The sequence below is a fragment of the Echeneis naucrates genome, chromosome 4, assembly GCF_900963305.1.
Source record: "Echeneis naucrates chromosome 4, fEcheNa1.1, whole genome shotgun sequence".
Classification (NCBI taxonomy): Eukaryota; Metazoa; Chordata; class Actinopteri; order Carangiformes; family Echeneidae; genus Echeneis; species Echeneis naucrates.
In genome coordinates this window covers 15390332-15411843 of record NC_042514.1, presented here as the reverse complement: position 1 = coordinate 15411843, position 21512 = coordinate 15390332, and the positions used below count along the sequence as shown (strand labels likewise).

The window sequence follows — 21512 nt, the reverse complement described above, 5'->3', positions numbered from 1 at the left end:
ACATTAATTTACAGTGCAGTGAAAATGCAATGTACAATGAGATAATACAGAAAACCGAACAGGGCATATTCGTCCTGTGGTCATAGCTGCAAGTCATGCCAATGAGTGAGGGATCTGTAGCAGTCAAGTGCTTAAGATGTTATACTGTAGACACCATTTGCCATTCTTTTTTCACCAGAGTTTCTACTTTTTTCTTTTAAGAATCCGAACCCTTTCCTTGGCCCCACCATGGAACCTGATGCATTATTGCGTAGTGCAGTTCCCCCTCAGCCCAGTAAAGAGCAGAGCAGGCTTGGCAGCTCTGGCAGAAGTCTCGCTCCACTACACTTCCCCTCTGAGCTCCTTCCCTTTGATGAAGCCCTGAGAGACATCTGCAGCATCCGACCCTTGATGGAAGGAGATGTGGTGGCCCGGCATGGCGGCCAGCTCTTGGACATAAAGGCTGCAGAGCGGAGAGGTTAATTCTGTTACTACTTCGACTTTCGCTAATACTAATAATAATGATAACTATAAATTTTGTGTCCACTAAATCCATCAAAAGAGGAGTGTCAATGACTTTGACTTTGTGCTGACAGAGCTGGAGAAGCAGATGAAGATAGAGAACCTGTTTGTGACTTGGCAGCAGAGGTCAGCACAGTCCAACATGCCCATTTCAGTAAGTCCAAACAACAACACCACATGAAATCACATTACTATTAAATATGCTTTGTGATGTGTTGTGCTCTCAGTTCATTGTGACAAAAACAATGTTTTTACATTAACTGAACAATTTCAGATCTGAAACCCTAAAAATTATCTTTTTGAAAACCTGACTCCAAAACGCAGGTGCAGTCAATATTGTTGCTGCTTCGTCTGCTTAAATCTTTTTGAATATTGCTTTGAAACCTGCAGTTTCTTCTGCTCTTGCCATAAAACATCAGATTCTCTTAAATATTTTACTGGGTGCCCAAAACTGAGGCAGTTTTGCACACGACACAGTTACTAGTAATAATGTAGCACCAAACGATCACTGAAATACGAGCCATGTTGCTACATGAGTACACAATACTGTACATCTAACAGCGCTTTAAATGGCCAATTCAATTAAATGTACTTAAATTCACATTTGATTTAATATTGAAAACAGCACATACACACCACTCACTAATAGGCTCTGTGGTCACTAACAGGCAGTATAACAAACATTATATTTAAAAAAATTGACTTGCAAAGCACTGGCAGTCCAGGAATCACAGATTTCAAAAAGACGGTTTACACACAATCAAGATGCTTTGCATGGCCTTTTAGGAAGTAGAGTTTGCCAAGTTTTTACAAACCTGTGTCCTAGCTTGTGTTCACCTTTTTGAGGTATATTTCAATGCCAAACACTAAAATGTACTGTATGCACATCTTAAACTGATATAAAACATTTTGATATTGGAGAGCATGTCTGCAGCACCATCATCTTGAATTTTAGTGACAATAACCATTGATGTGTGAACAGTGGATAGATTTGGAGACCCTGAAGCAGTCGTCCAGGCTGGTCCACTACTGTGCCACCCCCCTCCTCTTTGACCCCATCTTCCGGAAGCAGATCCAAGAGGAGCAGATTGTTCAGCCTCTGGTAAAGGTAAATTTACAGGAAGTCCACATGTTGCCCTAACCAACAGATCTTTGTAGATGTGAGATTTTGCTGTTCCTCTGAGTCCAAGTTGACGTTACAGTGGAGTAGCCCCCAGATGATCTTTTCTCCAGCTCAGACCATAAATTAGCATTAGAATGTAAAAAGTGTCATGACAATGTCCAGGTCACTGCTGATGCCACACATGTCCATCTAAAGGTAAATGAACTCCTTCAGTTTGGCTATAACCCTCCAAACTGCAGGAGGCAATCCATCAGTCTTGGGGTCTCGCATGAAAATCACAAACAAACAACACTGGTGACATGGGACAGCCATTCCAAATTTCAAAAATCGCAACAAATAAGCTTGAAATTACTTCCCCTGTTTCTCCTCTGCAAATACTTAGGAAGTGCAATAGATAACAACAAAGAGCCAAGTAAGCTAGGAATAGCTTTTAATGCTGAGGAAGAACCACATCATCAGGAGAAGGAATGTTGTTAGCTGGTGGTAGTTTTATGTATAGTTTACCCACCTTGGCAGCGCCTCATGACGGGTTCAGGCATCACTCCACCCCGAGGTCTTGATTTCCCACCCGGGCAGGCATTAGTGCCTTAAGGCTACAGTTTCATCTAAACATCAGCAATGAAGACTTTAAATATGACTTCAAATATACAGGGAACAAGACAGACACTCTGAGAAGATTCACCACCAACAGATGATCTTCTCTTTCTGTGGGGAAACTGTAATGCAGCAGAATGAATGGGATAATAGGGTGGATATTCATCTTTCCTCATACAGCGCTGACAGGTTCAGGGTAAAGTGCTTTCAGTTAACAAATGACAGATGGCAATTATGTATTTATTGTCAGCTGACAGTTATGGGCTAGTGGCACAGGTTGGCTAGATCGTAAGTGTGTCTTTCAATGATATTAACTGATGTGTAAATATTTCTGAAATTGTGATATTTGTGCCAGAAACGGCATCGCTCCAGTGACTCCACAGCATCGAGTCGGGATCGGAGCTATAGCACTGACTCAGCTGACATGCTGCCCAGCCGAATGAAGGAAGAACCATGGATGATGGAGATTTCTAACACCTTCCTCCAGCAGTATGTCCAGTACCTGCAAAGCATGGGCTTCATCCTAGTCCAGGTCCGACCTCAGTCTCCAGCTCGCAGGTCTGTGTCTGCAATAAAAGTTCATTTTATTTATTTTATCTAGTTTTTGTATATTCTGTTTTCATGTGGCTTTGCTCTATGTTTGAAGTATGTTAGGAGGTTTTTAGAGTTGAACGTATGTCACATCATACTGATCCAACCATCAGTTTGCATGACTAATTGAGCTTCAATAATCGTCCACAGCAGAAGGCATCCTGGGCTCCAGCATGCGGTCCACTCAGTTCCCTTAACAGCATAATTTCTTTAACATGTGTGTGTTGAGCAAAAGGATGTTCATGTATCTCAACAGCCCATTTCCACCTCTCTACCAGGCCCATCATTTCCTGTCTCTGTACAACAGGGGCGACATTCATCCATTAGTCTTCACATAGGTTATGGCCCTCATTTGACCGATGACCTTGCAGCAGCAACTTAAGTAACTAGACCAAACGTAGGCCATATGCCTGTCCTGTCCTATCACTTTCTAGGTTCAGACCGTGACTCACTCTTATGGGTTGGCTACATGCTCCTGTTGGCCAGCACCACTCTGGTTTAATCAACCCCCCCCCCCCCAAATCTGTTACAGCATTGCCCGGGCCCGTGCTGCCATGCTGAACTCAATGTCATCAGAAGGGAGGATGTCCTTTTCTTATGTAAAGCAGAAGAGTGAGGACAGCCCTAAGGTTAGTGTTCCCCTCAATGATGCAGATGTAGTTTCAAAAACCACAACCAAACTGGTCCTAACCTGTAGAACACACATTTGACCCCAAATACCAAATGACTCTACAAGCAAACACTCAGTCTGACTGAAGTGGTATGATATAGAGTTGGAGTTTAGATGTGGTAGCCTTTGCGGGCTGCAGGCAGAGCCTTGAGTTAAATTTGAGGAGGTTCTAGCAGGTTCTAGGAGGTTCTAGCAGGTATTATTTTGCCCCAGGATAAACCAAACATTCAAAGTTTCATAACTGAACAGCAGCTGCTGTCATATCCTTAAATGACAGTTTTCTTACAAATACACTAAAAGCAGAGAGATTCTTATCAACCACTTCAGAATAGAGGAGTAAGAATTTACTTCACTTTGGTAAACAGATGAACAACAACTCATAACCAGGAGGTGCGACACAAAACTCCTCCCTGAACAGGAAATAGTCCAACATTTGTAAGAACCTGGAGGTTTTCTGTTATCTGTACTGGAAGAAAATGTTGAGTGAGATTAGCCAAGCAGATAATATACATAACATTTATTAAACTAGTCCAGTCACATTTTGAATGTATGTCTTATAAAGGGAATTGTATCAATTGCTCTTTACTTCAAACAACTAAAAAATCAGAGGTGACCAAACATTTCAACTTTCCAACTATGCTCTTATCGTCTTGTTCTCTAAACGAACTTTTCAGATGACAGCTTCTGGCACCACTGCATATCACCTCCAGAGGGCACTGCCAGGTGGGATTGTTCTGATGGAACTGGCTTTTCAGGTGAAATGAGGATGAGAGTACTCTTAGTGTTAATGTATAGCAGTAATGAATTATAGTTAGTTTTTATGACATCAATCATCTTCAAAAAGTCTTAATACTTGTTCAAAGTATGCTCTCTGACAGCAACTAACAAAACAATTAAAGGTGCATATGTTGTTGCGGTGATTGAACATCTGTAGATTTTTATGATGAGTAGAGACCTCTGGCTTTGGTGGCAAAATCAAAAATCTTTCCATTAAAGGGTCTTAAAATGTCATCTCGTGTCTCAAAACAATTACAGCATAGTAAACTTTCTTGACTACTTGTTTAATATGTTTAATGTGGTTAAAATGTTTACTTCATTTTGAAAGATCAACTACACACTTTGGGTGTCAATAACAACCGTGGCCATACATAACCTTTTTTGTTCATGCTGTTCGAGTTCATACTAATTTACTGCAACTGGAATTGTTGTGAGGTGGTAATTCCAGTCAAATTAGGAAAGTGTACACAAAGACTACTTAGCCCTGCTAACGTTTACTAGGTCATTATGTGTCTGTGTGTTGAAGTTCAAGATTCTGTAGCAAGACTGAAACCCAGACCCGAACAAATTGTACAGGCCACTTGGTCATCTTGGCAATTTCCCCAGTACTGAGACAAGGCATATTATCAAAAGTGCTTTACTGCTTTCAGATGGCTGCTTTTATTTGCAGCAGATATTTGGTAGTGTATTGATCAATGCAGACTGAGTTGCAGATAGCTCTGCTTGAACTACATTCAGGTTCATGTTTGCTGCTGGTTTAAGTATTCGAAGTGCTCTTCTCTCTTTGGATGTCTTTATCCCCATGATCTTAATCATTTGTTTAGCTAAATAACAATGTGCTTCTTCCCCTGCCAGGGCTGTTACTTTTGTGTGAAGCAGTATGCACTGGAGTGTTCACGCATTCCCATGGGTCAGACTGTCAACTCCCAGGTAAATGTTGGTTCTGCTGGGGGGGATTCACAACGCTCAACTCAGTATGTATTTATGTCTGGGGTTCTGGAGGGACTGAAAGAAATCGACAAAGAGCATGTCTCTACAGTGTATAATAAGTACATTAATTATGTGTCATGATAGTATTTCTCAGATTTTCCTAATCAGTGGGCAATAATGTAGTAGTTAACGTATTTGCTTTGGTGTTTTTTAATATGGTGGCGATGTAGTAGAGTTAAAATAAATCATCCAGGCCTCAAGAAATCTGAATCAGATACACAATAACCACTACAGGTTAAAGGTGTACATGTCAAAGAAGACCGCACAGGTGTTGAAACCTTATGTGATTTGTTTTTCTCTGTTTTTCTCTGAACACAGCAGTATCTGGATTTCTTACTACATCAGAAGTGAAAGCGAAACTTAATTCCAGATTGTCCATTTCCAACATTTATTTGGGAGATTTTTTTTTCCTTCTTTTTCTTTAATCTTTTCACATTGTGAAAGATTGAGAAGATTGTATTTGCAGTACTTTTCAAAGACAAGCCGTGATTTCAGCCAATTCCCCTTGGTATCTGAAGTCCTCAGAGTTCAGATGGTAGACTTGTTTTCCTCTCTCTGCCTCTCTCATTCTCTAATCCCCCTCTTCTGCTCATTCAAACTGAAATCTGAGTTCAGAATGGCCAGAGCTGCTTCACTTTAATTTCAGTGTTAAGGCGTTTCTCTGGGACATTTATGTTCTAATTTCGCTCCTGTCAAACGCCATACTATGAAATCCCCTCAAGGCAGGAACATAGAGACAACAGTTTATATGCGCCTCCTTTTTGAAGGTTATTGTTCTCTTTTTGGTTGGTACAGCAGGGATAACTGGCATAACAAAAACTAAATATTTATATGTTGACAATGGCAGGGCTGGATGAAATAACCCAAGTTTATATCACAATATATTTCACAATTTCAGTCAATACTATATCATACCAATGTCAATATGAACATTAAAGAAGTCAAAGAAAAACTGCCAAGAATGCCCATAACAGATGCCTGTACCTACAAACGTCAGAAAAAAAGTCTGCCAGGTCTATGAAACTTTCTCCTATAACACACTAATATTTTAGATATGAAACGGTACAAGTAAATCAGTTGTCATATTTTCATCGTATTCATATAAACTACAAAATAGACTGATTATCTTATTCTTTAAATAGAAGGTAACACAAGTGTTTTAGTAGAATATGTATATGAAAAGTGCTCCATGTTGCAAAGGAATGCAGAAAAAAAAGTCTGAGCAACAATAAAAACACATGTGGGGTGGTGATGTTTCAGGGACACACTGGATTGAACTTCTCTGATGCTTCATCTTCAGGCTCTCAAATTATTTAATGAAGGTGAACTGCTTCAGATGGTGATGTGTTCCTGCTGCCACTCTGCTCCTCTGCAGCACGTTTAGCAGCAACCAAAGGTTTATCCAATCTTCGACAGCTGAAACACTTCCAGACCACTGTCTTTTCATCTGCTGTCAGCTGTTTCGTCTGCTTTACTATGACTTGTGGAAGCTAGTTCACTCACATTTGTTATGCAGTCAGAGGTCCACATTTAGCAGCTAGCACTTGCTGCGTTGGAGCCTGGCCTACTACTGCTGAGCGCTGGCTGCATGCCATGACGCACGTAACCTATTGTGGTCTGCTCTTTTTGTTCCTAAAACTGCTGCTGAGAACTAAAGGAATCAATGATTCAATTGCGGTATGATTCTTTAACTGGCTACAGTTCTGAAGAGAAACCTGGGATTGATTTTGTTTTCTTCTGGCAGTGCTGAATAGTAGGAGCTTCTGGCATGGCGAAGAGCAATTTTTATGTTTTTAAGCTTTCTTTCCAGGCTAGGTAGGACTCATCTACATTACTGGACCGCCACTTCATTTCCTATTTGCTGTCTGCTGAAGTTCAAACCGAGCATCAGAAAGGGGGGGGGGTGACACGGTTTTTAAGTGAATTTGAATGTGATTTGGCTGTTGGTGCAGACAGGCTGGTCTGAGTATTTCAGAGCACTAATGAAGAATTGTTTAAACACCATACCCTACCTTAGTATTGTTGCTGGCCATCCATACCTTCATGACCACAGCTGACCCATTCTGATGACTATTTCAACAAGGATGAAGCACCATGTTACCAACCTCAAAGCTTCTTTCCTTGATTGTGACCATAAGTTCACTGTACTCAAATGGCCACAATGGTCACCAGTTCTAAATCACATGGAGCACTTTTTAGATGTGGTGAAACATAAGATTCAACAAATCTTCAGCTATCAATGCACCCAGAGCAAACATTAATAATTAAGGATTAATTAAAAATTTCAAGATGATGCCAAAAGGCACAAGTCTAGTGTGAATAGTGCAGGATCCTCATGTTTTTATCTGCCAACAGCTCATAGGTTCATTTCCTGTCTTCAGCCTAGTTCCATATCAGGCAAACAAGACTCATTACCCATTCTCAAAGGCAGGTATTACACAGTTGGTGACAGATTATGTGAAATATGTGCAAGATGTCATGTTGTTTCATTAAAGAGATGATAATGTACAGCATTATCTCAGAGGTCCAAAAAGCAGCAGGACATCATTAGTTATACTGAACAAAAATGATCTTTCCATGCTATCGTAGCCGTTGATGACCTAACCTTTTCCAATGTCCGATAAAGGAATGTCATTTTCGCTCCTGAGGAATCATTCGATGGCTTCACGTTAGGTTAGATTTAGTATCTCAGCAAAACAGAAGCTGACTGGCTTATGCAGTGACAGTGCTCCTTAATGTTTATCTAAAAATAAAGTGATATTATGCATAGCAGAAGGCATCACAACTGAATGTCTGCAGTTGAAAGTACGCAACTATTGAAAGGCATTCCGCTTTGCAGTTTACCATGTGTGTATATGTAATGTGTCTCTAATTACATTTTTGTAGTGTGGAGAAGGTTCGAGAAGCCATGTTCTTGTTGATCCTCGAAGTATCACTTCAGTCATCCTTTTCATCCATCCTCTGTGTCTGTATTTCTGCTTAGTCCGACCTCATGTCATCTCTTCATCAGGGCAGTCTCCTCACCAAACCTCGTTGCAAGCCGTTTCCAGATGCCACCCCAGTAACTGACTGTGCGGTATGTGCCAGCCATTCTCCAGGGATGGGTGTCTCATTCCAATCAGGCGCCACCCCTCCCTGCTGCTATGCTTGCTGTCATCAGTCCTGGTCTCTTCCTTTCCAAACCTGTGTTTTTGAGAATTGATGGGTTTCATTGTGAAATGGAGTCTGCTTTCAAACATGGGAACTACAGCTGCCAAGTTTTCAGTCTAGTTGGATTTAAGGTCTCGTGGGCCGGTTTTGCTTCCACGAGGGTCAGGTAGCAAAGAAAACTTCTTGAGTTTGAGGCTTGAGGCCTGATTCCAGCTCCTGTATGATCACCTTTTCTTTCTTGATTTTTTTCATCAACCTGTCTATCTCAATGCTTGCAGGTTGGGTGTTGCGGGTCTCTCAGCTTGTGATTTACCAAGTGTTTGTGCAACTACTGTTCTCCCCTTTGCCCTTTCTCCAATAGTCTTACAGTGTTTCCTCTTGCATCTTTAGAAACAGTGGGGTTGACTGGAGCTAAGACTTCTGGGCCTTCGACTTTGCTTCTCTGAAATGATTCAAAACTTTCTAGTTGTAGATTACCTTGTGTCATTGACTGATGTGCAGTTCCCCGGGGGTGAATTTTAGGTTCTCCCTGCTCAAACTCTACATCCTTAAATGAAGCAGCAGTACTGACTTGAAACTAGCCATTTCACATGCTAAAAAAATGGACAGATCAAAAGTCAGAAGTAACCTTAAATCTTGTAGCTATCAGAAGATAATGAGTTCTCAGTTCTCAGTATATTTCTGACTATAGTAACAAGAGGGGAGTTCCAGGTTATGGATGAAAACATACATACTGGGGATATTTTATGTGCTGGCACTAGTATTTTTAGTCACAATGTGATTGATGATTTAACAATCATACCACATCCCACGCTATTTAAACTCAGTTTTTCAGGTTTTCAGCCATTTCACGTGTGACCCACTGTAGTGGTCTTGGTTGTGCCCAAAAGGTAGCATTATTACTTAAATTATTATTGCTGTTGTCTTTTATATTTCATAAATTGGAAAAACGCCATCAGCATTAAAAAATCAAATCAGAATTTGGTGCATGAAGAAAATTAACCTATTACTACCTTAAAAATATGGAGAGAATATTTAGAAAGATCTCTCAGTTTCTGTTTTTCCAGGCCCCAGCATTCGGCTCTGGCTCTGAGCTACCTGTTTGGAAAAGACTAAAAGAAATATTTCTACCAAAGTCAGTATTGCACGTCGAAAAAAAAAATACATCATTAATTATTTCTGTTTTACCAGGACAATAAAATGCAGGGCTTCAACGTAAAAGGGAAATATGACTTGACTATTGTAACTGCTTCTGTCTTTATCTAATCAATTTGCTTCATGTTTTGTCTTCCTCATGGATGATGATGGAGCTGCTGTCAATAATTTCTTTCCCACTGATTGGGGCTGGGCAAATTGAAGCCCCACAACTCAACCTAACAACTTGTTCTTGTCAAAGTTATACAGGGTGTTTAATTAGATAGAAGATGAGATATTTGGGGATTACAGGCCAGGGAATTGTACCCCAGAAACAGCACAGGGAGTAGCTAGAGACTAGAGCCTGGCACCACAGCATCCTAAAAGTTTGGACTTAAATAATTTGCCTACCAGACTTCGCAAACACCACGAGGGAGATAAAAACAAATATTGATTATCTTTTTACACAGGAATATTTTCTCTTTCTCTCTGAGATGGGGGAGTGATGAACAACTTCTGGCCAACATGGAAATCATTGTTTTCCCTCACTTAAGAGAGCCAAAACTTTTTTTTTTTTTTCTTTTTTTTTTTGCCTCTGTGATTTGATAAAAGCCAGTTTGCACAGTATATGGAGGGAAATAATTCAGAGATAGTATTGAATTGCACAGCGTTCCCTCTAACTGCAGCTTATTTTGAATTTATTTCGTTACTATAATGAAACACATCAGTATCAAAGTTGCTGACAAACAGTTTTCTACAGAGGTCACTGGGCCTTGGACGTGTACAGCTCAAAGCCGGGAGCAGCTGGCAAGGTGGAAAGCAATACACAGATAAAAGGAACATAATGAAGTGAAATCTGCTGCATTCTACTCAATTCACGGAGGGCAAACTGGAAATTTAAGGACTGTCTGTGAAAAGCAGCTGGTTATCTTGTGCTGGTAAAGACTACGTCTATCCCTTTGTTGTAGCTCTCCATGCTCTTCACTGAAGAATGTGATAAGGTGCGGGACCTGATGCACATTCACTCCTTCAGCTACGACTTCCATTTACGAGTGGTTCACCAGTACCTGGTTGGCTGCCACATGACGCTACGCCAAGGTTACCAGCTGACTGACTTTTTGGATGACTTCATCTCCCACCACCCAGACATTCCTAAATTTGGCCGCAACCACGTCTTTCAAGGTGACTAATTATCGAATCATATTTCAAATCAACTGCATCAGAAAACCATGTCATAAACTCTGTGGGGAAAGCTGTAAAGTGTATTATCGGTTTTATAGTACACTGCTATAAATGCACAAAGAACTGAACGTTTAATTGATCAGTCAACAAATGCATACAAAACGCAACACAAACCAAGATCCATTTAAGAGCTCAAATTGCTGTGGATCTTATGTGTGGGAGACACTTAAAAAACCTAAAAAGAAAATAAATAAATCATGAAACTCATACAATGATGAGACTGTGTGAGTGTTAAAAACAATGTGGAGTGTGTTGAGGAGTGAAGACCAAGTCCAGTTCGGACCAAAATACAATATCCTATGGATGGAACAGTGTACTTGTGGTTGGTTTTAGTGTTGCAGTTACAGTACATACGTTGTTGTACTGTGGCTCTGTTGGGAAAAATCGTACATGCCTCAACACCCTACCAAGAGGGCAGAAATGCCTTCTTGGCTCGGCCCTACAGAACACAGTGCAGAAACCGTGCAAATTACCATCACGGTGCAGTAAAGTCCCGGCCTCAGGCTTTGCCATCTGTCCAGAGCGCAGTCTGAAGACTAATAACTTTATCATCTTAAGACAATGTTGACTTGTTCAAGATGTAGTTACCACTGCATTACATTTAATTGGAATTTTTATGTTGTTATTCATTAATTGCAAAACTATTTCCCAGTGCTGAAGGATTAATGAAGGACGTCAGAAAAGTTGAGTGCCAGGTTTAAATTCCTGACATTTCTTTTTTTTGTGTGCGCAAAAGGGAGCTTGTCCATTTCCACGGGGATGATATCAGCTCACCAGCTATACAATTATATAACTGACCATGCCAGCACCTACAGCATGAAGCCATTACGCATGTCCAGGAGTGGAGTCACCACTGACAAGAAAGGAACACCAGACCTGCATGAGTATGCTCTAGTGGCTCTATGGAACAGGTACAAATACTTTGGGACCATCGAGTCACTCAGCTGCTTTAGCCAATTTATCCCACGTGACATGCTTTATTTCAACCTTTGTCTGTTTTTCTGCTTTAGTTCAGGCTCTTACAAGGATCTGGAGGGCATGCAAAACCACGATGTCTTTGATGTGTCCCTGGTGGTATGCCATAATGCTGCTCCATTTGAGGAGCAGTCAGATGGAGAGAGACATTTGCTGAGGTAAAATGAGATTAAAGAAGAGGCCATTAATGTAACACTCAGCACACACTGCAGAGAACCATCACTTTTAACTGCTCACCATACTTTGCTGTGTGTGTGTGCTGAGTTTATCAGTAATTCATGTGTGTGGGTCTGTGTCTGCGTCTGAATATATACGAATGAATCATTCTAATCATGATCCTGCAATAGAAATTAACGTCACATACCTGCATGTGTAGGCTGCGGTTTTATGTGATCATGACCAGTCAGAGAGAGCTCTTCCCTCGCCTCACTGCTGACATGCGGCGTTTCAAGAGGCTACCCCAGATCCACCGCGATCCTAGTGAGCTGGGTGGTCGACTACCCCCCGATCGAGGAGAGGCTTGCGGGTCACATGGCATTGAGCAGGACCTCTGGGAGGACACATCTTCTGAAGCCGCGATCCCCTCGGCTTCCAGTGATGGGAAAGGGTTTTACTCCATGGCGAGTGGCGGTCCAGAAGCTCAGGGCCTCATCTACCCTTCCCCAGTCTTCCCTCTGCTCAACAACGAGGTGGCCTCGGCCCACAGACAGATCCAAGCCAGTGTGGAGCAGGCCATGGGTCACTGCCGCCGGGACAACCTGTGGAGGAGGCTGTTCCACGGAGAGCACCTGGCTCTGGACAAACTGAAGCTGACCAAGCTGTCGTTTAGCGAACTGGAGGAGCTCCTGGAGTCTGTGCAGAGCCGCTCAGTCGGGGAGATCGACCCACAACTGGTGAGACTCTGGCTTGCTTAAACCGAATGCTAGCTGATGCTACCAAACATCAGTCTCAGTTTACTGAGCCACTTTTTGCTCCAACTTTGTTCAAAGTCAAGACCAGTAAGACTGAAGTGAAAAATGATATATTTGATTTTCCCTGCCACGAGGTTCTAAGACTTCTAAGACCAACCCCCCCTTTGGGTTTCAGTTAAGTGTTAGGAAGCCCATTAAATCAGGCACTAAAGACCCAAAAGGTTAAAAGTACAACTGTGAACACTGTGGAGGTGAATGGAATGTGATGCAGCTTTTACAGTCCACAGGTTGATGTTCTGACTCACACCTTACCTTCATTTTCACACACAGCCTCGTTAAATTTGATCACAGCATATTGCATACTTGTCCATACCCAAGGAAAGATTATGCCATTTGAATGAACTGTAAATAGGGTGAAAAAAGAGTTTTGACACTGACACTGTGTTTAGTTTAATCTAAATTGGTGACTATCATCAGACGATACATGTACTCGTTTACTTTTCCAGTAGAGGAGATTGAAACCCTCCTCAGCTCTAATTCATGATCAGCAACCTGCAGGACGCAGTAATGACTAAGAATGTTTGTGGTGTTGCTGCAGGACTGCTTTCTGACGATGAGCCCAGCCTGGTACCAGAGTCTGATTAAAGTACTGCTGAACCGCTTCCCTCAGAGTTGCAGACACTTTGATGACAACAGCATTCAGTACCTGGTGAGGAGATTCTTTTATTTCCTTTGATGAACCATGTATTTTTTACTGAGCGTCAGATTTTTCTGTGTGTGATGTGAAATATGGGTGCAATTATTTTACTGGGATCATTCAAGTATTTTCAAAACTGAGAGTTGAGTGTTTCAGCACAACATGAACTAAACAGACAACTAATGTGGCTTTCTATTGTTTTGTACTCGCATAACTATGAAAATTTAATCACTCACTAAATCCGCCATGTGTGTTTAGTGGGCTTGTCCTCCTGTTGGCATCCCAGCCCATCCCAGTTACAATTGGACCACAGAGGAACAGTTTCATGTTTCATATCATCGATCCAATTATAAAGACAAATGTTGTCTTTTACTAATGTCCTTGTAATCAATGTTCATGTTTGTCATGTTCTTCCAGGCTGTTCTGAACCAGAAGTTTACCGACTGCTTTGTGTTGGTTTTTCTGGACAACCAAGCCAGAAAAACAGTCAGTTATTTCATCTGTATGTTTTACATTGCTAACATATTGGAGTTACGCAAACTCTTCAACAGTGTATTTTCTCCCCACACACAGAGTCTGAAAGTGGTGTTTCGAGAGCCGCTGCCATCACAGCCAGAGGCCGGCAGCAGCCCTCCCCCACAGTTGGTGTCCATGTATCATCACCTGGAGTCTGTCATCAACACTGCCTGCTACAACCTCTGGACAGGGCTGTTATAGAGACAATCAGCACACGGAAACATCGTGGAAAAGGCAACAGGTTCCTGCTTTACCTAACGCTTTGATAGAGCAGCATCAAGAGTCATAACAAAACGAAATGGCTCTGACCTGTCAGAGTTCGCTGTCTGACTGCTTTCAACCATGTGTTCACACGAGCGTGATATCACATTAGCTATCCTGTGATCTGATGTGCGCTACAACTGATTGAGCACATTAAGAAGAATTAAATCCTAAAGGAGGCAGCAGTACACATGGGTCACAGCGCGTTATGTTAATGTGGAATTGGAATAAATTAAAATTTACTGATGGCATATGTTGACCCATCAACGATCTAACCGTCTGCCTGTCCAAATGCAGTCTGAACAGGGCAACATGTTAATATGCTTTGTAAAATACAGGTCCATTGCAGGTATTGTGCAGTTTAATAATAACTGGTCTTGAAGCTGTAATTTTAATTTCTGCATATATGAAGCGCCTCACCCACATGTCCACTTACACTAAACAAACACTGAACTCTGCTTGGGTTCATCTCTTGAAGGTTCCAGAAGTTTACTCAAACAGGACTGCAAGCTCAAAAAAGGTTGACTGGAGATCTTGATTTCAACCAAATTACTGCAGTTGATGAAGAATGAGGTTTTGGCCCAAAACCTTTGTCATCCCGTTGATCATTCAGATGACACAGTCAGGATTAAAATCAGGGTTAATATGCAAATATCTGCTCAGCTTTTATACCTATTTAAAGACAGGCACTGACCACTGTAACTTTTACCATCATTTAAACCACTTAAAGAGGCGATCACATCACAATAAGCGGTTGCAACAGTTTGGGACTGTACAAATTCGGAAATCACTTACAGGGCGGTGGACAAGACCCTGGAGGAAGATTCTGGTGTGCGGGGAAGTGGCATATCAGCATTTTGGATTTACTCAGTCTGATACCTCTAAAAAGATTTCCTGCTTATGGAGCAGTTTCTTACTCCACTGCTTCTCTAACTGATGTGAATTACCTCAGCTCTTGTGCCTTTTCATAGTATTTTGCTACAGTAATTCTTCACACTGCCTCTTGTGTTTTATAAGAGTGTGAGGTAGCTGACGTGGTGTAGAGCAGAGAGCTTACATATTTGGACTTCTAAAGCTGAATCTGCTGCCCTGAAGTGCCCTTCTGTTTATTTATTATTTATTTTTTCTTTTTTTAATCTCAAACATTTCTAATAAAATCACTGTCATCCCATCAGCTCACACACTCCTGGAATGCAGGAAGGTGCCTGAGTTAAATTTGGATCAATGTGACTAATTCTTCTTTCCGAGGAAATCAGTCATATAAACTTACATAACATACTACACGTCTCTATTTTTGTTTGAGTTGGATTTTTCATGTGGAAGAGGTAATTCTTCAGCCTTATTACATCACAACACACACAGAGGGTTGACATGAATGACATTCAGACCTCACAGCTCTGCTCACTTAGACTGATGACGGAAGACATTTTGACCATTCAATCTGAATATAAAACACTGGATATTCATCATGCAGATGTCTAATGGAAGTTAGCACTTTAGCATTTTGACATTGTACATGAATCCTGCACTGTCTTTATCAGTATGTATATTATGTATGTACAGAAGACTTTATACAATAAACAAGTAGGATATATGAGAATGTGATGAATCATTTTTACAGCACATAAAACACATTACTCCAAGTAAAAGTCAGCTGTCATTAATGATTTAGGTGCCCAGGTTTGTGAGTGTTGTGAGTCCAGTAATCTTTGATCCAACCCAGACCCTGCTGCGTAGAGCCTGCAGTAAAAACAGACGATTATAAATCTTTTATCCTCCTAACTTGGCTCGACAGTTAAATAAAAAGCACACCTACCTTGTGGCTTGTATTCACAGCCGATGTATCCCTGGTAGTTGAGGTTCTCCAGGGTGTTGAACAGGTAACTGTAGTTCAGCTCGCCCGCACTGTCAGGCTCATTCCTGCCGGGAACCTGAGCAATCTGGATGTGACCTGAGAAACATGGATGGAAGTTTTTCATCCATGTTACCCTGAGAGACTTGACTGAGGATGTTCTTCAGTGAACAACCCTCAGTTTCCCGTCATTGGGACTGCACTTGCTTAGCCTGAGTAGCTAAAGAAACCCAATTTGCACCTCCATAACTTCTTGCATAACATTTGTAGAAGATGGATAGAAGAACACCCGCCACCCATCTTGCTGAAAGATAATGTGGGGAGGTGAAAGCCTCCCTGTTTAATCAGCTCTTACTCACCAATCATTGGAAAGTACTTGTGAATGTTTTGTGTCAGGTTTCCATCCATTATTTGCCAGTGGAAGATATCCTGAAACAGGTCAGACATTTATCCATCCGCAGTTTAGTGGTTTGCAATAATACATTTAAATGAAGACGCATTTCAAAAGTACCCACCATCTGCAGCTTGATGTTTGGCTTTCCAACCTTCTCCAGTATTCCTGCTGCTACAAACACAAACATACGCATCAACTGAGAGAGGACTCAGCAGGTAGCCAGTAACCCATACTGCGATTATTTTGCCAGGTACTGTGATTGTAAAATATGATTGAATTGTTATTTCCACAGTTTAACTGAAACAAAAAAGATTACAATGTGATTAGTGCATGGGTCTTGAAACAACCAGTTTAGTTCCTCTGGTCTCGAGAACACACAGGGCACAAGAAAAGCGCATAATTATTACAGTATTACACCAGGTCAGTTAAAACTAAGGAATAGAAATCTGTCCATTGAGGAAACACAGCTGACTGTATTCATTTTATGAAACAATGTAAAAAATAACTTTAAATTGAATTATGACGGCCTACCCCAGTTTCTACATGTTAATCAATTAAAGCTGTGTACCTGTAGATTGGCACTGGGATGGATCACAACGCACTGTGCTGAAAACACTTACATTGTGCTGTGAGCTATTTGCATCGCACTTTCTTTATGCGTTGCACTTGTGTTGTCAAATTGAATCACCTTCACTCAAGGAAAGAGATTTTTGGGTTGTTTTTTTTTTTTTTTTTACAACACAATTTTCAGCCTCATGATTTTACAATCTGTAATGTGTTGTCTCAGTGAGACATTGTCTTACCCTGATGAGGGGAGTCCAGGAAATATCTTGGATCTGTAATCCTTGTGTTGATAGGTTCAATCAAACCAATGATTCCTTCCTGAGATGAGCATCATTATCAGAAGCTGACACAGGTTGTCATTATTACTCAGGATGCTGTGACATTAAATTGAGCAAACCAATATGATACATCTTGTACAAGAACTCGAACTGAATTGTGTACTATAGCAGAGAGAAATACCGAATATGACGTGACATTTAACATTTTTGATTAATTCAGAGAGATGTGAAAAAACAGCAAGGACATAATTAGGGCTGCAACTAATGAGGTCCTAAATGGAGACAAGGCACAATGCCCCACGGATCAGCCATTAAGTAAGATAAAAGTCGCATGTCATCGCATCACTATTACCATTTCTTTTGACAATTACTTTGACTAACTAATCATTTTGTATATGAAATGTTTGAGAATATTGAAAAATCCCTGTTTTCCCACAGCTACTCAGCATCCTGTCATGTAGGGCTGACAAAGTGGAACTGGCACTTTCGGGGTTTCTGTAGGTCAACCACTAATCTTTCAAAAAAACCAGGCAAGCCGTCCTGACTCTACACAATTCAGGAAAAAAGTGAAGTGCATCACAAATATATTTTTGGGGGAGATTCAATCCAATTAATGAAAGTGGTTTAATGTTCTGTTGACCTATTTTGGTCACATACACATAATTCTTTGATCACTTACATGCAGCCCAACAAGTTTTTTTTTTTATTATTATTATTTACTGACAACCTTTGTTACAGCGCCGTATGATGATATTTCTTATAATCAAATCATATCTCATGTTATACGTTTTTGGGTTTTTTTTAGTCTACACAGTCTCATAGTTTTAGTAATTTATATGGTGCATACAGTATCTTACAACACATTAAATACCTGCAAATGTCAGTGATTGTGTTAATTCTTCATCATCTACCCAGCTTTCTCTCTCAGTATCTTGTTGCAGAATTCCAATGTCAACCTGCTGATGCTGTTGTATTGCACAAAAAAAAAAAAAGGCACTAACCTTCGAGAGGACATCAGCAGCATAGCTCAGGTTCTGGACAAAGACGGCCTCCATTTCCTTGGCAACTGCTGTCCTGTCTGCACCCACAGGAACCCTCCCTGCCATCAAGTGTATTCTGGAAATGGAACACAGGCAAGATGACAATACTTCCACTACTGCTGTTCTGAAACCATTTGTATTACAACCTGCCAAGCAGAGAAAAAGGCCTCAAGCCAAATCACGATATAATCAAAAGGTTAAAATCAACAGATACGTTTGCTTTGCAGCATTGATTATCTGTGGACACGTATTGGATAAATAACTGAAAACCAGTATTTTCCCTCACACACTACACACTTTGTGTTAAGTTCTTTTTTTTTAGTTTCAGTTTTATTGTTATATCAAAATACACACATTTCCATAAATGGAGGGGAGATTATCATGCCCCACAGATCAGCCATAAATTAAGATAAAAGCCATACAAAATAAAAAAATAAAATGAGATAAAATATGATACAGAGACAAAAAAGAACAAAGAACAGACAGCTATTACAGAGAGATCAAAGCTAATTTTAAGCAGCAGTTCCAGGAGGCTTCAAGGGCAATTTAATTTAAAAGGCCTCCAGAAATAAGAAGTGTTTCAGTAGGATTGCTATTGTTTATGAAGAGAAAGAAGGGCGAATGTGTCCAGAGTGTTCAGGGCTCTGATGACTTGAGGAAAGAAGCAGTTGCTCAGTCTAATTGGCAAGACACACAGACTATGCATTTCTGGGGCTTTTTAAAATGCCTTTATCTCAGAGAGTAAATGGCAGAGAGGCTGACAGGACACAGGAAGAGAAAGGGGAATGACCTGCAGCACAGGTCCGCTGATAGCACCCCAACGCTGCGATTACTCAACCCCCCACCCAGAGCTCATTCAAACTAAAGCACATGCCTAAATATGAAAACTGACCCGTTTTTTTTTTTTTTTTTTTTTACAATTCCTGCCCTGTCTGCTTCCTTAGACTTATTTCCTGTTCTATCCTTGGCGTGTGATACAGTGAAATATAATCCCAGGAGGCTCGTGGGCGGAGAAATACCTCACCTTTTACAGTCCAAAGAATTAGCATACTTCACAGCCATTTCCAGACCCTGTCTGAACTCTGACTCCCTCCCAGGTACCGCTCCAAGGCCGAGATCGCCGGCCTCAACATCTCCTGCCAAACGAACACACATGCTTATCGTCAACACCATCCAGTAATTCTGATGAACCACATTAGCAACTATCATGTTGTATTTCGCAGAAAAGTTCATTCTTTGTAATTCAATGCAAAAACCATAATACAATTTAGATTCATTAAACGTGCGAAATATTTCCAGAATTGTTTTGTTCTAATTTTCATCATTACGGCTTTCAGGTCATAAAAATCTAAAATCTCTGTCAGTCAAAATATCACAATATTTCCTGAGATCAATCAAAAACATTTTTACATTTTGGAAATGTTCAAGTTCTGAAAAGTATGTTTGTTTGTATATGCTTCTTTGGCACGGATAAGTGCGGTGTGCACGGGGCAAACAGCCTGCAGCATTGCCGAGGCATTATTGAAGCTCATGTCACTGTGATAGTGGCTATTGGCTTGAGGGGATGGTTGGGTCCAGTTTCTCTCATCTCACTCCAAACATACGAACATTAGTAGATGTGGTCAGGCGAGTTGGCCAATCAGGCCCAGTAATGTGGTGAGCAAAATTTAGCAGTTCTAAAATGAAAATTTGAAGGTATAAAAGGTAAAAAAGTTGTGAGATTTATTTACCCAAATGAAACCTTTTCACACAAATAACACACACACACACACACACACACACACACAAAAGACTGAACTCACAATTTAAACATTCTCCCTTACACATCTCGCACAATTACAGTATGTGTAAGGAGATGTCAACTGTGCATCAAAGTCAAAGTCAACTTTATTTTCTTTGGCTGTGCAAAGATACATTTCACTTTAAAGCGCATTGGATTTCCAGTTATGTGTTTCAGTTGTATATACAGAAGCACTTCTATATGTGAGTGCATGATTATTATGTGAGCATCATTGGAAGTATAATCTGTTCTTGTCTGTGCACGAGCTGTGTGAATGGATGAATGGATGAATGGATGGATGGATGAATGGATAGATGGATGGATGGATGGATAGATGGATGGATGAATGGATAGATGGATGGATGAATGGATAGATGGACGGATGAATGGATAGATGGACGGGTGGGTGGGTCAGGCTCAGTGTTGTAATCAGCTGTTTACCGGGCGGGGTGTTGATGAGGACCACCTCCACTCCTGCGGCCCGGGCGGCCCTCCGGAGCTCCGGCGGCTCCGTGTCGTAGAGCCAGGCCGCCTCCACAGCCTGGAAGCCGGCCTGAGCTGCGGCGGACATCCTCCTGCTGAAGTCCGGCAGCTCCGTGAAAAGCCACGAAATATTCGCGCAAAACTTTAGCGGCGCCATTCCGGTTGAACAGTCGGACGACAGGACATCGACCTTCCGCTCGGCCCGTCGGTTCACCGGAGCTCTGCCGGGCTGCCAGACCGGACACGGAAGAAGAAACTTTCAAAATAAGACCGGAGCCTCCAGCACACAGGAAAGGCGCAGTGAAAAGTACGACAGCAGCTATGATCCTTAAAGTCATTTTACACTTCATACATGAGTGAAAAGAGACCAGTGTGCTGTGTTTTTACTTCTGCCTGTTTTAACGGCACTCCTGCTGCCCCTCCAAATAAAAGTTCAGGAGAAGTGCCAGTTCAGTGAGAAAGACACTGGAAGGTCCGTCAATATTTGGACTGCATTTCTGCTCCGTACATCGCCACAATAGATTTGAAATGAAACAATCAAGGTGCAGACTCTCAGCTTTAATTTGAGTTCATTTACATCAGGATGTAGGAATTAACACATTTCATGTGTGCCCTCCACCTTTTTAAGGGACTGGGAATAATTGCAGAGACTAATATAATGATAAATCAAACTGACTCTTGTAACCCTTCGCAGTCAGTAGATGTAGATGCCATCAGACTGTGGGTTCCGTCCCAGGTGATGCCCTGCCAGGCCTCTGCTGCAGCTGTCTTTGGCCATTTCCCTCTCACTTTTGTTTCCAGTAAGTGAAATGCACGCTCAGTCGGGTTCAGGTCAGGTGGCTGACTTGGCCATTGCAGAACATTTAACTTCTTCGCCTTAAAAAATACCTTGGTTGGTTTCCCAGCCGGCTTCAGGTTTTCATCCATCTGCGCGGTGAAGCTCCGGCCGATGAGTTCTGAAGCATTTGGCTGAATATGACCAGATCACT

At 41.3% G+C, this 21512-nt stretch overlaps 2 protein-coding genes across 4 annotated transcripts in view; one reads left to right on the top strand and one right to left on the bottom strand.

Moving 5' to 3' along the window:
• Positions 1 to 15723, top strand: part of LOC115042115 (KICSTOR complex protein SZT2-like) — a 55209-nt gene extending 39486 nt beyond the window's left edge. The window contains exons 61-75 of the mRNA XM_029500154.1: positions 181 to 457; positions 576 to 655; positions 1484 to 1609; positions 2574 to 2776; positions 3342 to 3438; positions 4154 to 4234; positions 5112 to 5186; positions 10499 to 10712; positions 11509 to 11683; positions 11783 to 11905; positions 12124 to 12227; positions 12354 to 12640; positions 13257 to 13367; positions 13773 to 13841; positions 13929 to 15723. Of these exons, the coding sequence (XP_029356014.1) occupies positions 181 to 457; positions 576 to 655; positions 1484 to 1609; positions 2574 to 2776; positions 3342 to 3438; positions 4154 to 4234; positions 5112 to 5186; positions 10499 to 10712; positions 11509 to 11683; positions 11783 to 11905; positions 12124 to 12227; positions 12354 to 12640; positions 13257 to 13367; positions 13773 to 13841; positions 13929 to 14072 (2166 nt within the window). The 3' untranslated portion in view covers positions 14073 to 15723. The remainder of the gene's footprint in view (positions 1 to 180; positions 458 to 575; positions 656 to 1483; positions 1610 to 2573; positions 2777 to 3341; positions 3439 to 4153; positions 4235 to 5111; positions 5187 to 10498; positions 10713 to 11508; positions 11684 to 11782; positions 11906 to 12123; positions 12228 to 12353; positions 12641 to 13256; positions 13368 to 13772; positions 13842 to 13928) is intronic.
• LOC115041656 (putative hydroxypyruvate isomerase) lies at positions 13229 to 20755 on the bottom strand. Of its 3 annotated transcripts, none has more exons than XM_029499293.1 (8): positions 20482 to 20755; positions 19285 to 19396; positions 18222 to 18336; positions 17182 to 17260; positions 16500 to 16549; positions 16344 to 16413; positions 15949 to 16083; positions 13229 to 15872 (listed from the first exon to the last, which is right to left on the bottom strand). In XM_029499293.1, the coding sequence occupies exons 1-8, from the start codon at positions 20678 to 20680 to the stop codon at positions 15793 to 15795; spliced, it is 840 nt and encodes a 279-aa protein (XP_029355153.1). In that variant the 5' UTR covers positions 20681 to 20755; the 3' UTR covers positions 13229 to 15792. The 3 variants fall into 3 exon arrangements, with proteins under 3 accessions (XP_029355153.1, XP_029355156.1, XP_029355154.1); XM_029499296.1 differs by having other exon boundaries at positions 13229 to 15861; XM_029499294.1 differs by having other exon boundaries at positions 16500 to 16546.
• Positions 20756 to 21512: the final 757 nt, after the last annotated feature.

What these genes read in the sequence shown, in the direction of transcription:
- LOC115041656 (XM_029499296.1), bottom strand. Translation starts at nt 20,680, where the DNA reads ATGGCGCCGCTAAAGTTTTGCGCGAATATTTCGTGGCTTTTCACGGAG. An exon ending in CCTCATCAACACCCCGCCCG is followed by an intron (nt 19,397 to 20,481) that starts GTAAACAGCTGA and finishes TTCGTTTGGCAG; the next exon opens with GAGATGTTGAGGCCGGCGAT. An exon ending in CCTGGACTCCCCTCATCAGG is followed by an intron (nt 16,550 to 17,181) that starts GTAAGACAATGT and finishes TTGTGTTTGTAG; the next exon opens with CAGCAGGAATACTGGAGAAG.